General features: G+C 38.5%; 1 protein-coding gene across 17 annotated transcripts in view; it reads left to right on the top strand.

Moving 5' to 3' along the window:
* Positions 1-13,883, top strand: part of CDC14B (cell division cycle 14B) — a 102,680-nt gene that overhangs the window by 3,076 nt on the left and 85,721 nt on the right. For 13 of the 17 annotated variants that reach the window (XR_005353939.1, XM_038526820.1, XM_038526824.1 and 10 more), the window contains exon 2: positions 4,733-4,759. The exons of the other annotated variants lie outside the window; for them this stretch is intronic. Coding sequence is in view for 12 of the 13 variants with exons in the window: in XM_038526820.1 (XP_038382748.1) it covers positions 4,733-4,759 (27 nt within the window). In the remaining variant the exon portion in view is untranslated. The remainder of the gene's footprint in view (positions 1-4,732; positions 4,760-13,883) is intronic. 17 annotated transcript variants of the gene reach the window in all.

Raw genomic sequence — 13,883 nt, forward strand, 5'->3', positions numbered from 1 at the left:
TGAGCCAAAGGCAGATGCCCAACCACTGAGCTACCAGGTGCCCCACGAAGAGTCCTCTTTTGATGGCTGTACGGTATTGCATTATGTGGCTGAATTATGATTTATATAATGGTAATAAATAAATGGTTATGTGGGGGTTTTCAGTCCCTGCAGATGGCAGCTACCGCATCAGTATATCTACCTACATGTACGATTGTATCTGTAAAGTAGAAGTGAAGAGGCCTGGCCAAAATATATATAGGTTTATCCATTCATTGGTGGACTTTTTTGGCGATAATGAATAATGCTGCTATGAGCATTCATGTACAGGTTTTTGCGTGGAGATGTTTTCTGTTCTGCATATATGCACCTAGGAGGGGAATTGCAGAGTTGCATGGTAAGGCCATGTTTAACCTGCAGCCTTTTTTCCAAAGCTGCTGTACTACCAGCATTTCCCTCCAGCAATTCATTCCATTTCCTCACTTGCTAACAGGATTGCAGACTTACCAGTGGCGTTGGTTTGTAAAGATTAATGCACATTATCACTTCTGCCCACTCTGCCCTGAAATACACGGATTTTTTTAAAATTTTAGTCCCTTGTTATTTTTTATTTTTTATTTTTTATTTTTTTTTTAGTCCCTTGTTATTTTTATTGCAACCTATTTTAATCTGTTAAGTCAAATTCCATTCCCATAGATTGCAGGGTATTTCATGGTTCACATTTTAAAAAAAGATTTATTTATTTTAGAGAATAAGAGAGTGCTGGTACCTTCGAGGGGTGGGGAAGGACAGAGGGAGTGGGAGAGAGAATCTCAAGCTGACTCCCCACTGAGCAGGCAGCCCACTGGGGCTCCATCCCAGGGCCCCAAGATGTGACCTGAGCCACAATGGAGTCTAGCTCCTGACTCACAGAACCACTGGGGCGCCCCTGTGTATATATTTAATGTAAGATGCCGAATGCCTATTTTTGTTCCCTGTAGTCCTTTGTTATGTGGCCACTATTTTCTTAGTGTCTAGCCAGCCCCCTGGCTGCACTGGGCATTTACCAGGAGCTGACCCATGTCTTATTCCCACGTGGTCCCCATCCCCTCTCCTTGATTGTTCACTCAGTTCTTGCCATGTGCAATGATATGAATTTTTACCTAAGCTATATTCATCATGCAGTTCCAGTGCATCATGTTAAAAAAAGATAATGAAAACTATAAACTGTATACATTAATGTGAAAGAGATACTGAGTAAAGACATAATCAGAATGAGTTGTTATCAGTCAGAGAAGCTGGGGAAGAAAGGAAGAGAGGAGGGTTTTTGATTGGCTTTGGAATTAAGTATCATCATTTACAGATGGGAGAAATACCAAAGAAAAAATGTTGGACGCAGGTTTTTGATTTTCCTATGAACCTCCTTGCAGTCAGAAGTCTGACTCTTTTGATCTCTATATTCCTATCCCTTAAAGAGGGCCATAAATGATAGTGCACATTCTCCTTTCCTCTTTATTAATAAAGGAAAAAAAATTAAGGAATATGAAATTACTGTATTATCCCTATGCTTGATAATTTATAGGATTTAATAGCTGGTACAGAACTTCAATTTATTTTACTTTTTTATTTTTTAAACTTCTGACTAGTAAAAATAATTGGTAATTATTGGTTAAAAAAGATTCTTGGGGAAAAAAGATTCTTGGTGATTTGTCTTAAATTTTTTTTTTCAGTGTCTGCTATGATAGTTTAAGGCTGTCTATATTATAATGGTAAATAATCTTTTTGGAGAATCTCTAGTTGAGGTCAGGATTGTCATTTAAAAGCACCGATTAATGGTATATCAGATACTCATCAAATTAAACAGATATAGCACTGCCTCCAGCCTCCTTTACTTTTTAGGATTTAAAAAATTCACACTAGACATGGAAAATTTATTCATTAATTCAAAAAGTATTTATTGAATGCTTAGTATGTAAAATAGTCTTGCATATTCATTGTTTGCAGTGATAGAAGCATTTTTTTTTCTTTTTGATAAAAAAGGAATATGGTTACCTGGGCACTGATTCAGGGAGGAAATAAATTCATTTTTCTTCAAGACTTTCATGTAGCAGATTATTGAGTTTCAATAATTGAAGCTCAAAAAAAAAAATAATTGAAGCTCATCAAAGCATGTAGTGTTCGTTTCCCTTCTTGCTTATGACCTCTTTCTAATTTACTTTCTTGATTTATATGCTTAATTCTTCAACGTCTTTACTTACGATGGTGTCGTGTTATTTACCTGTTTTAGGTCTAATTCCTTAGGCACTGGGGCACCACATACAAAAAGTTAACATTGTTGGCGTTGTTACTGTTTCATTGGACAGAGTGGTTGGGCATGGAGATGAAGGGAAAGTGGAATAACTGGATGACAGAGATGGTACTAATGCTGGGAGTTACCAGTCAGTGCAAACTGTAATTTCTCTGTGCCTTGAATGGGAATGAATTGAACCACATTGTAGATTTTTAGAATGGAAGGATGGCATTGGATACATATCAATGACATCTCTTGGAAGTTTCTGCGATGGTCTCTGGGCACCTATGAATTGACAGGACAAGTGTGTCATTACTAAACAGAATTTCAGGAGATCATCTTGAAATACCACAACCATCCACTTTTCCCTCAGAAGCTAAGGCTAGAGAGAAGTAATTTTGGCCAAATTGATGCACTTTCTTTTTGGGAAAACCATATTACCTGGCTTTTATTTTTTTTCCAACAGATAAAGCTATTTTAGCAGAGTTATAGATACTATTTTAGCAGAGTTATAGATAAATGATTTGTTGGACGTGTACTATTTAGTCTTTTGCTTACATAGGCTTGTAGGTGATGTCCTACTAGATGCTCCATAAGTGGTATCTGCAAAGTTAAATTTAGATAATTACCTAGTGAATTTGGAAATATGAGCAAACTATATACACAATTCACGTCCTCCTGTGCTTATGCTGTTTTCCAAATTGGCTGTCATCACAGCCCAGGTTTTCTGGATATTTCATTCATTCAACCACATGTATAATGAATAACTACTCTGCCAGGTTTGTTTTGTTTTGTTTTTTCCTTCCTTAGGTGGTAAAAATAGGTCACTGCTGGTGATAATCCCTGGTCTCTTAGAGTTTGTCTTGTGTTGAGAAAATGAAACTTGGAGGGTCTGAGGAATAACTAGCATAGAGAGAAACTACATCATGGTTGAAATCTTTGGGGAAGAAAAACTTTGTTCAGAGGGTATTCAGAGAGTTAGTTCTAGTGGTTAGGTATGAGGACAGCAGAGACACAGCTAGTGTCTGCCCTTAAGCGGATTGAACACAGCTGGATTATTAATAACCTTTCGGAGCCTCTATTCTCTCCTCTGTTTGAAAGTAAAAAGTGCACAGTGTTGTTGGGAGGAAGAAGTGATGCAGATGCATGCGAAGTGCCTGGCTTGGTGCCTCCTTGACAGCCAGGGCTCCATAAACGGTTTCTAAGTATGAGAAGTATGCCAGGACTGGGCCTGGATTGCAAAGGCAGACTGAGACCGTCATCACGGTTGGAAAGACTTCAAGCTCAGAAGCAAACATTTCCCCCATACGTGTAAATACTCCAAAGGTCCAGTGAATCAGCACAGTGAAAATGCAGTGTGTTCCTTTCTCTGCTTCTAAGAGTGATCTTCAGGGCAGAAGAGCTCCAGATGAGGCTGGCTTGGTATTTGTCAGAGCAGTGGAAGAGATTTGGCACTGCCTTGACAATCTTTTCTGCCTTGGGAAAAATGTTACCATTTCTCTTTAGAGATTCCTTGTAAGAGGAAGAATAAAGCAAAGCTATTTCTTTTTGAGGCTGTTATGTATTTTTATTACACTGAAGAGATTGTATATTGCCTTATAAATTGCAGCGAACCTTTGGGGGGAGGGTCTTTGTAAAGATGAAGAGGCCTCATGGGAGAGCTTCAGGTAGAGAGTTATAGAAAATAAAACAAATACATTAAATTCTTTACTGAGAGAATATAAACTTTTCAGAATGGTTAATTTAAAGCATGACTGTGCCCTAGAACATCGTTTTAAAAGTATTTCACAGCGCGGTGTCTATATTATAGGCAGACAGGACATTTTTCTGTTGTTATTTTGAATAAAACAAAATTGCCCTTCAGTGGGCCTTTCAGGGGGCATGGAGACCCAATGTATTTGGCAAGGGTGGTAATTAGATTTGATAAGAAATTATATCTTTAAATCTTTTCCTGTAATTAAACTGAAAACAAAATTCTAGTAGCCAGTATTTTATTTTCCTTCCCATACTAGCCACAGAGTATTATTTTTAATCTTAGTAAATCCTTTAAGGTCCTTCACATTAGAGTTACTTTTACATAATTATCTGTAAGTTGGATGAAAAGCCTGGATAGACTGATTTCAAACACTTCAGAGCTGTCCCTCGCTTAGGACAGGCACCTTTCTGAGTGAGGTAAGTGGGTGCGGGGGTGCTGGGCAAAGTGCACAGATGGAGACAGAGATGCAGAGGCTGTGTGGGTAGGAGCCAACTGACCTTCAAGTATCATTTCTTTACGTTATTTGGGTTTTAGCTTCTGAGGTTAGTCCCTTTCTAGAAGAGCTGACCACTGTATTAGGGATTACTTTAGAAAACATTTTCTAAAATAAAATTAATTTTAATTTCCTAAATACAAGGGTATTTAACTGGAATGTGTGCGTCTCATCTGGATTCTCTAGTTTATATGAAAGTTTTACGCCCTTCTCTCTCTTTCTCTTTTTTCTATAGCTTTTCATGGATACTGCTCCAACAAAGGTATTCAGACCATTGACTCTACTTTGCAGTGCTTTCTGATGATTTTAAAACTGTAGATTTAATGTTAGTTGTCATTCTTGGTTCCGTCCCTTCCTGTTTGCTTGTCTTAAACTTAGTCTTGGGTAGCAGATTCAGTTTTCTATAACTGTAGAGTATCCTTTGTATGTTTATGACTTAAGTTGAAATTTGTCTTTATATGAACAGTTTTGTTGGTTTCTGTGTATAGATAATGCTGACAGTAGTTTCTGTGATACTTTATTGGTTAATTATTAATGTTATGTTTTCGATAGCAGATATTTTTGGTAATACGAAACTTTTTCTGTTATAATTGAATCTCACTTTTGTAGATTCTTGCTGAAAGGATGCTTAGAATGAGTTGTTATAACAAAACAACTATTCTTGACTTTTTAATTATCTTTTGTGAGGGCACTTAGTTCTTTCTAGGCATTTCTTTGCTTAATGGACAGACTTATATCTTATTTATTATTTTTGGCAAGAGGCAAATCTCATGAAATGCCAACTTAAACTTTGGGAATGGGGAAGCTCTCTCATATTCTATTAAAAATTAAAAGTATTCTGATTCCATTTCATTTTCAAGTACCTCAAATAAGGCCAGTTATGAAAAGAACAAATCCAAATGGCTCCATATGTATAATATTTCTAATTTAAAAAATTTCTGCCTTTATCCTCTTGGTCTTTTATTCAGCTCCTTTAATTCCTAGTATCATTTACATTCTAGAGGAGCAGTTCTCTTAGAATTCACCAGTCAGTTCAAAGATTTGGTCCCATTGTCTTTGAGTCTGAAAAGCTACGGAAGCTAGGCTGGGTAAATTCATTCTAATTGTGTAATATCATACATTACTTCATTTCTCAGGTAGTTCACTTTTATACTATTAAAATTTGGGCAGCAGTGTACTTTTCACAAAAGAAAAACATCTTGTTCCCAATGTGGATGGTATTTGTTGTTCCTTCAAGTTCTAATTTGAAAGTAAAATTACTTTCTTGGCACTGCAGTTTATGACATTGATCTTTTTATACCCAATCCATAATGCTATAATATCATTACAGATTCTGAATTCTGCAAAGCCCTTAATTTTAGGACCATCTCAGCTGAGTCATTCTCTGCATTTTGCTCATTTATGCTCATTTGTAGTTGTATGAATTGTGTTATGGAATTAATTAGTGTATCCATGTAACAAATATTTATTGAGCAACTATGTTGAACAAGGGATTGAGCCAGGTATTATTGAGGAAGGGAGGAGGAGATGTGAAGATTTATAGCAATATCCCTGAAAGAATGAGACTATTAAATCATCATCTCAGTGAAGACAGGTAATGAAGGAATCAGTCATTATGTAGTTTTGCTCTCTTCATTTACACAATGTCAGTTTGAGAGAATTCTTTGATGGAAATGTCACTCCATAATTCCTACACAAAGTGAATTATTTTTTCCAGTGTGTGATGAAAACGATCTGTCTTAAGGTGTCTTTCTCATGGGACTGGGGGGTGTGGGTGTAGGTTTGTGTTTTAAGCCTTAAAAGAGAAGAGGGGAAAAAGCTTAATTGTGATATATAATGAATCATATCTATATATGAATGTACTATATATATGAATACTGTATATATACTATATATAAATGCCTATGGTTAATAATATACCTATTTCTATTAAAACACAGCTCAGGGCAGCCCGGGTGGCTCAGCGGTTTAGCACCGCCTCCAGCCCAGGGCATGATCCTGAAGACCCTGGATCAAGTCCCACATCAGGCTCCCTGCATGGAGCCTGCTTCTCTCTCTGCCTGTGTTTCTGCCTCTCTCTCTCTGTGTATTTCTCATGAATAAATAAATAAAATCTTAAAAAAAAATAAAAATAAAACACAGCTCAAGTAAAAGGTCTCCATTCCAGTTAATTCTGTATCTCTAATTTGAATCTCAGGAGCATCCCAGACAATAGAATTTAAAATGAGATACCCTGTTTGTTTATTATTTATTTAAAAAAATTTTTTAAAATATTTTACTTATTCACTCATGAAAGACACGGAGAGGCAGAGACACAAGCAGAGGGAGACACAGGTGCGTCATGGGGAGCCCGATGTAGGACTTGATCCCAGGACCTCAGAGTCATGCCCTGAGCTGAAGGCAGACTCTCAACCGCTGAGCCACCCAGACATCCCACCCTGTTTATTTTTGAAAATACATTATTTATTGGTAAGAAGTAATTACAGAGCACCTTTTAAGCTGAGTATTGTTTCTTGAATTGAAGGCACTAAAGACGAAAATTGCCAAGTATTTTAAGAACTAGATTTGGTGTGTGTGACTTGAACTAAGAACTGGAAAAACATTCTGACTTTCACATTCTTTTATAGGTGCTGAGGAAGAACTGCTTTGACGTGAATGTATAACAGAATTAATGTTACGGTTTTACATTTTTCGGAGCTGTTCTCAGTCTGCTCTTGGAATTTTTTTATTGTGATACTGTCATTAGATAGCTTGTTGGATGCACTTTATACATGAAACTGAATCATCTTAACATGGATTTATTTCCTTTTTGACAATAAACTGTCAAATAAGAGCTTAGGATTTAGCTAGCAAATACAATCAAGGTTGGGATTTTAACAACTATTAATATATTCTAATTTTAAAATGTGACTGAAAGAGCTTGAAGCACAAATTTACTGAGGATATATGTGAGTGCATTTTATGGTGTCATCCTTGCAGTGGCTGCTGCAAGAGCTGTAACAGATTTCACACTTGACCCAGATCTCTGGGAAGTGATAGGAGCCTGTAGAACAGGGTAATACATCTCTTAAATCTGTCGCATAGAGGGGCTTATCAATGAATGTTACTGATGCTCAAAGAGGGATGTCTCTGAATGAATGTGAAAGGAGCCTTGAGGTTTGTTTGATTCCCTTCTCCCCCTCTAGAACCAGCAGGAACCATTCTTGATCACGGTGACACCAGTTTGCTTTTTCTTTCCTGCTGACAGCACCATTGTCCCTACTGTGGTGGCAGTTGTCAGGGATTGGTGATTGCTGGGTTTGGGGATAGACTCTACTCCCTGGATATCTTGGGTATATCCTTTTTGTATCCCCTGGACTTGTCTCCCAGCGCTCTTACATTCTGCCAGTAACGAGAATCAAGACTTGGTAGTTAACCTAAATTGAATAATAACTCTGCTCCAAAATGAAAAAATACTTTAATGTAATCTCCAGGAAAAGGAACATAAACCTTGAAGAAAGCATCCTTTATCTATTAGAACCTATTCAGGTTATTTTGGTCAAATCAATGTTTAGGGGTTAAATGTAAAGATTCAGAAGACAACCATTTCTAAGTACAACGGCAAAGGAATGTTTTTCTTTTTCTTTTTAATTTTTTCTTTCTTTTTTACTTGAAGTATAGTTGACCCACAATGTTACATCTGTTTGATGTGCAGGACACATGCAGTGATTCAACAGTTCTCTGCCTTGTGCTATATTCACCACAAGGGTTGCCACCATCTGTCATCATACGAGGCTGTACAGTACCATTGATTGTATTCCCTGTGACGTACCTTTCATCCCTGTGACTTGTTTATTGTTCTGGAACCTGTATCTCACACTCACCTTCACACATTTTGCCCATCCACCTACCTCCCTCCCCATTTCCCCTCTGGCAACCATCACAGTTGTTCTCAGTATTTACAGGTCTAATTCTGCTTTGTGTTTGTTTATTCATTTTGTTTTTCAGATTCCACTTATGAGTGAAATCATATAGTATTTGTCTTTCTCAGTCTGACTTGTTTCACTTAGCATAGTGCCCTCTAGGTCCATCAACATTGTACCAAATGGCACTCTCATTTCTTTTTTTTTTATTATTATTTAAAGATTTTATTTATTCATAAGAGATGGGGGTTGGAGGGGGGGCAGAGGGAGAAGCAGGCTCCATGCAGGGAGCCTGATGCGGGACTCAATCCCAGGATTCCAGGATCACGCCCTGGGTCGAGGGCAGGCACTAAACTGCTGAGCCACCCAGGAATCCCCTCTCTTTTTTATGGCTGTGTAATATTCCACTGTATGTACATGCATATATTTTTACACACACACCCACACCACATCTTCCTTATTTCTTTGTCTATGGATGATGGATGTGCAGGTTGCTTCCATATCTTTGCTATTGTAAATAATGCTACAATAAACATAGAGGTGCATATATCTTTTCAAACTCGTATTTTCATTTTCTTTGGGTACATATCCAGTATTGGAATTGCTGGATCATATATTCTATTTTTTTAAAAAAGATTTTATTTATTTATTTATGAGAGACGCAGAAAGAGTTAGAGGCAGAGACACAGGCAGAGGGAGAAGCAGGCTCTGTGCAGGGAGCCTGATGCGGGACCTGATCCCGGGACTTCAGAATCATGCCGTGGGCCAAAAGCAGGCGCCAAACCGCTGAGCCACCCAGGGATCACCTATTTTTAATTTTTTGAGGAACGTCCATACTGTTTTCTGCAGGGGCTACACCAATTTACATTCCCACCAGCAATGGGAATTTCCTCCAAAAGAGGAGGAGTCTTTTTTCTTTTGGTAATGTGATACTTTTAGGAATTTCCAAAATAACAGTGTTGGGGTTTTTTGAAGGCTAAGCAATAAGCATTTTTTTTTCCCAAATAAAAGCTTTGGATTAAGGGCTTTATTTTTATTTATTTATTTTTATTTTTATCTTTTAAAGATTTTATCTATTTATTTTTGAGAGACAGAGAGAGACAGAGGCAGAGACACAGGCAAAGGGAGAAGCAGGCTCCATGCAGGGAGACCGATGTGGGACTCCAGGATCATGCCCCAGGCCGAAGGCAGGCATCAAACTGCTGAGCCACCCAGGGATCCCAAGGGCTTTATTTTAAAGTGGTCAGAAAACAAATGTTATTCTTATTATATTTATGAATAGGATTACTAAGTTTTGTTGTTTTATGCCCCAAAAGTAATTTTTAAATAATGTCAATTTTTTTGTGTACCTATTACACACCTCATTTAACATAACCCTGTGCAATGCTGTTTTTTTGTAATTAGATTGTTTTCAGAATAATTTTACTAAGAATATATAGGCATATATAAAACTGTGGCCATTGTCTTGTTTTGGCTTCCCCAGCACAGACTGAATCAAGGATTCCAACGAAGTCCTTTCTTTGGGATAGGATCCCAGAAAACTCTCCAAGGGGAGTGGGGACGTGAGAGGGTTATGAGTGAGAAAGGTATGCTGATTATGAGGCAGGTTACTTCTGTGCTAACTGGAGTTTGATCCCATAGGGGAAATCTGACAGCAGTACGTATAGAACGAATGAGGGTTGAGGGGGCTTGGGATATTTTTTAATCAGGAACTTAAGGCTGAGTGAGTGATAGTTTTGAATTGCTGTGAGGATGGCCAAAATAGGGCCTGTTGTCTAGAGAAAGCCCTCAAAGAGATGTTGGTGCAATTGGAAAGTGCTGCTGGTAAGAACTCTTACAGTGTGCCTCCAGAGGCAGTTAGGGTGTTGTTAATATTTTTCTGTGTGCTCCTCGTGCTATTTTTTAAGTTCTTGGCTAGTTCTCACCTATTATCCTGAGTTGAGTACATTATTGTCACTCTGTTGTGTCCTGGTGGGATATGGGATATTTTTGATATCAAATGTTGAGAAACCATATGCATGGGACAGGGTGGGTTTGTTAGAAGCAGTGGGAGAGCTGGATGTTTGAAATGTAAGCTTAGAGACCTTTGGAAGGAATTGTTTAAGGAAACTAGGTAAAGATCAGCCCGCAATTAAGGATGATTGGAAGTTGTGATTTTTTTTTTTTTTTTTAACGAAAGGCTTTACAAACACTGTAGTTTGGATGTTTGACTAACAACTGTGTGATTAGCACCTAGAAGAATTATGGCCAGAGACAGTTCTGACTTCAGTGAATGTGAAGTAGCTGGAAGAGCTGAGCCGTTGCCAATGTAGAATGCCAGGACTGAATCTCCATGGAGACTCTGCAGTTTCTGTGCAGTTCCGTTTCCAGAAACTCCTCATCCCCAGCTAAATGAAGTTTGTGTAAAAATGTGGAGTCAACTACCTTATGTCATTTATTTATTTATTTATTTTTAAAGTTTCCATTTATTTAAGTAATTTCTACACCTAACTTGGGGCTTGAACTCATGACCCCAACCAAGATCAAGAGTCACATGCTCTTCCAGCTGAGCCAGCAGGTGCCCCTATGTCATTTATTTCTAATAAGGCCAGATAACAAGTATTAGGTTCTTTTGGGAATTTCAAGATGAATAAGTATATACTAATTTAATTGTTCAAGAGTTGGTAACTTGTGTATCATGTGTACAAAATATTACACAGATATAAATTAGAGAAATCACAGTTTACTATATATGGTGTAAGTGTTCTTTTCCTACCTTTTGAGATTCTTTCCCCATTTTTATTTATTTACTAATTAATTAAAGTAATATATGTATGGGAGGTTTATTGTGGTCTTTTTTTTTCCTTGAGAGAAAGAGAGAAATTGAGAGAGGGGCACACAAGCAGGGACAGCGAGAATATTAAGCAGGCTCCATGCCACCCAGGTGATGCTGTCTACAGACCCTGAGGTCGTGACCTGAGCAGAAATCAAGTTGCTTAACAGACTGAGCCATCCAGGTGCTCACTTTTCCCATATTATTAAAGCCTTGTTCAATACCTTTTGATTTTTCTTTGGAAACAACAATTCAGTCTGTTGTTCTTTTTTTTTTTAAGATTTTATTTATTTATTCATGATAGACATACCAAGGGGGTGTGGGGGAGGCAGAGACACAGGCAGAGGGAGAAGCAGGCTCTATGCCGGGAGCCTGACGCGGACCTCGATCCTGGGACTCCAGGACGGTGCCCTGGGCCAAAGGCAGGCGCTAAACTCCTGGCCACCCAGGGATCCCCCAGTCTGTTTTTCTTAATGGAGGAGAAAAAATAAGTCATATTGCTAACAATGCTGAAGCTTTCAAATAGGATCGAGATTCAGTAATAAAAGCCTTGAAGCAGTGGAAATAATTTTTCTTCGTTTTCTTGAATATCAGTTGGCAGTTCCTAGAACTTATTTGAGAAAGTAGTACTCGTCATCTTTCTTGCCCTTTAATCATGTTCCATGCTATTGAGGTGCTTTTATGATTCTGGGTTCATGATGCATTCATCATTGGTCCATGCAAGCCGCTTTAGTAGGCTTTCTATATTTTTGAAATATGACCCACTAAATAACACTCTATCTCTTCACTTAGAGTTGCTTGTGTTTTTCTTAAAGCTTTTCTTTTATCTTTTTTAAATAGATAGTGCATGTGCTTAATTCAGAACTTAAAGTTATAAAACAGGGGTACCTGGCTGACTCAGTGGAACATGTGACTCAATCGCAGGGTCATGAGTTTGAGCCCTACATGGGCTATAGAGATTACTTAAAAATAAAATCCTTAGGGGATCCCTGGGTGGCGCAGCGGTTTAGCGCCTGCCTTTGGCCCAGGGCGCGATCCTGGAGACCCGGGATCGAGTCCCACATCGGGCTCCCGGTGCATGGAGCCTGCTTCTCCCTCTGCCTGTGTCTCTGCCTCTCTCTCTCTCTCTCTCTGTGTGATTATCATAAATAAATAAAAAATAAAATAAAATAAAATAAAATAAAATCCTTAAAAAAATAAAGATACAGGGATACCGGGGTGGCTTAGTGGTTGAGCATCTGCCTTTGGCTCAAGTCGTGATCCTGGGGTCCTGGGATCGAGTCCCACGGGCTCCCTGCAGGGAATGTGCTTATGCTTCTCCCTCTGCCTGCGTCTCTGCCTCTCTCTCTGTGTCTCTCATGAATAAATAAATAAAATCTTAAAAAAAAATAAAAGAATAAATGGCACAGAGTAAGCTCTCACTTTTCTTTGTCACCTACTTATCTTCTCTTTTCAGAATGAATGGACATAACCTTTTCTATGTCTTACAGAGATTTTCTGTGTATTCACAAACATATATATGTATGTACAGATGTATGCATGTTTGTATCCTCTCATGCAAAATACAGCAGTTTATTCTCATGATTCTGTTCTTTTTTCACTACTGCTAGATTGCTCAGTGAGCATGGAATGAAACAAAGAAAGCTGAAGGATCCTAATGAGGATGCTTTCAGCTTGCTCTAGATTGAGATATGCTGATAATAATCTCTGAGTAGTCAGTGTCTGCTTGATGCTATGGCCCATGCTAAGACCTGTGCCTCTCTTCTATCCCAAAATAAAGTTTCTAAGATACAAGTGCTCATTATTTTTATTATTTTTATTTATTTTTTATTTTTTTAAGATTTTATTTATTTATTCATGAGAGACAGAGAGAGAGAGAGAGAGGCAGAGACACAGGCAGAGGGAGAAGCAGGCTCCATGCAGGAAGCCCGACGTGGGACTCAATCCTTGGTCTCCAGAATCACGCCCTGGGCTGAAGGCATCGCTAAACTGCTGAGCCACCCAGGCTGCCCTATTTTTATTTTTTTAAAAAAGATTTATGTATTTATTTTAGAGAGAGAGGGAGAGAGCACACATGCCCGAGAGTGAGTAGGGGGAGGGGCAGAAGGAGAGGTTGAGAGAGACTCCTAAGCAGGATAACCCACTAAGCACAGAGCCCTACTTGGGGCTCTATCCCAGGACCCTGAGACCATGACCTGAGGGGAAATCAGTGTTAGAGTTCTGAGGTGCTGTTTTTTTTTTTAAAAAGATGACACAGAAATCGTCAGAGATCCTACTTGCAAGGATGTTTTCTCTTTATCAGTTAGTTTAGACTTGGTTTTACTATAATGACAACCCTCCCTCTCCCTCCTTAATCACAGCAGGTTAAAACAAAAATTTAAATCTCTTTCAAATCCACTGTGGGTCAGCAGGGGCTTCTGCTTATTGTAATTGCTTGGGGACTTAGGCCTATGAGCAACAATCATCTCTGATATTGTTGGTGCCTATGTTAGAGGAAAAAGTGCCTGTGGAGGGTCTTGAATCCATAATTAATGGTTGTTTCCACTCATAACTCTGTGGCCAGAATTAATCACAAGTTCCCACCCAACCACAGAGGAGCAGGAATGTGTCTGTTAGGCAGCAAGCCAGAAATATTTGGTGAGGAACAGCATTAATGGTTACCACATTTAGCC

The sequence above is a fragment of the Canis lupus genome, chromosome 1 (genome assembly GCF_011100685.1).
Source record: "Canis lupus familiaris isolate Mischka breed German Shepherd chromosome 1, alternate assembly UU_Cfam_GSD_1.0, whole genome shotgun sequence".
NCBI classification, from domain to species: Eukaryota; Metazoa; Chordata; class Mammalia; order Carnivora; family Canidae; genus Canis; species Canis lupus.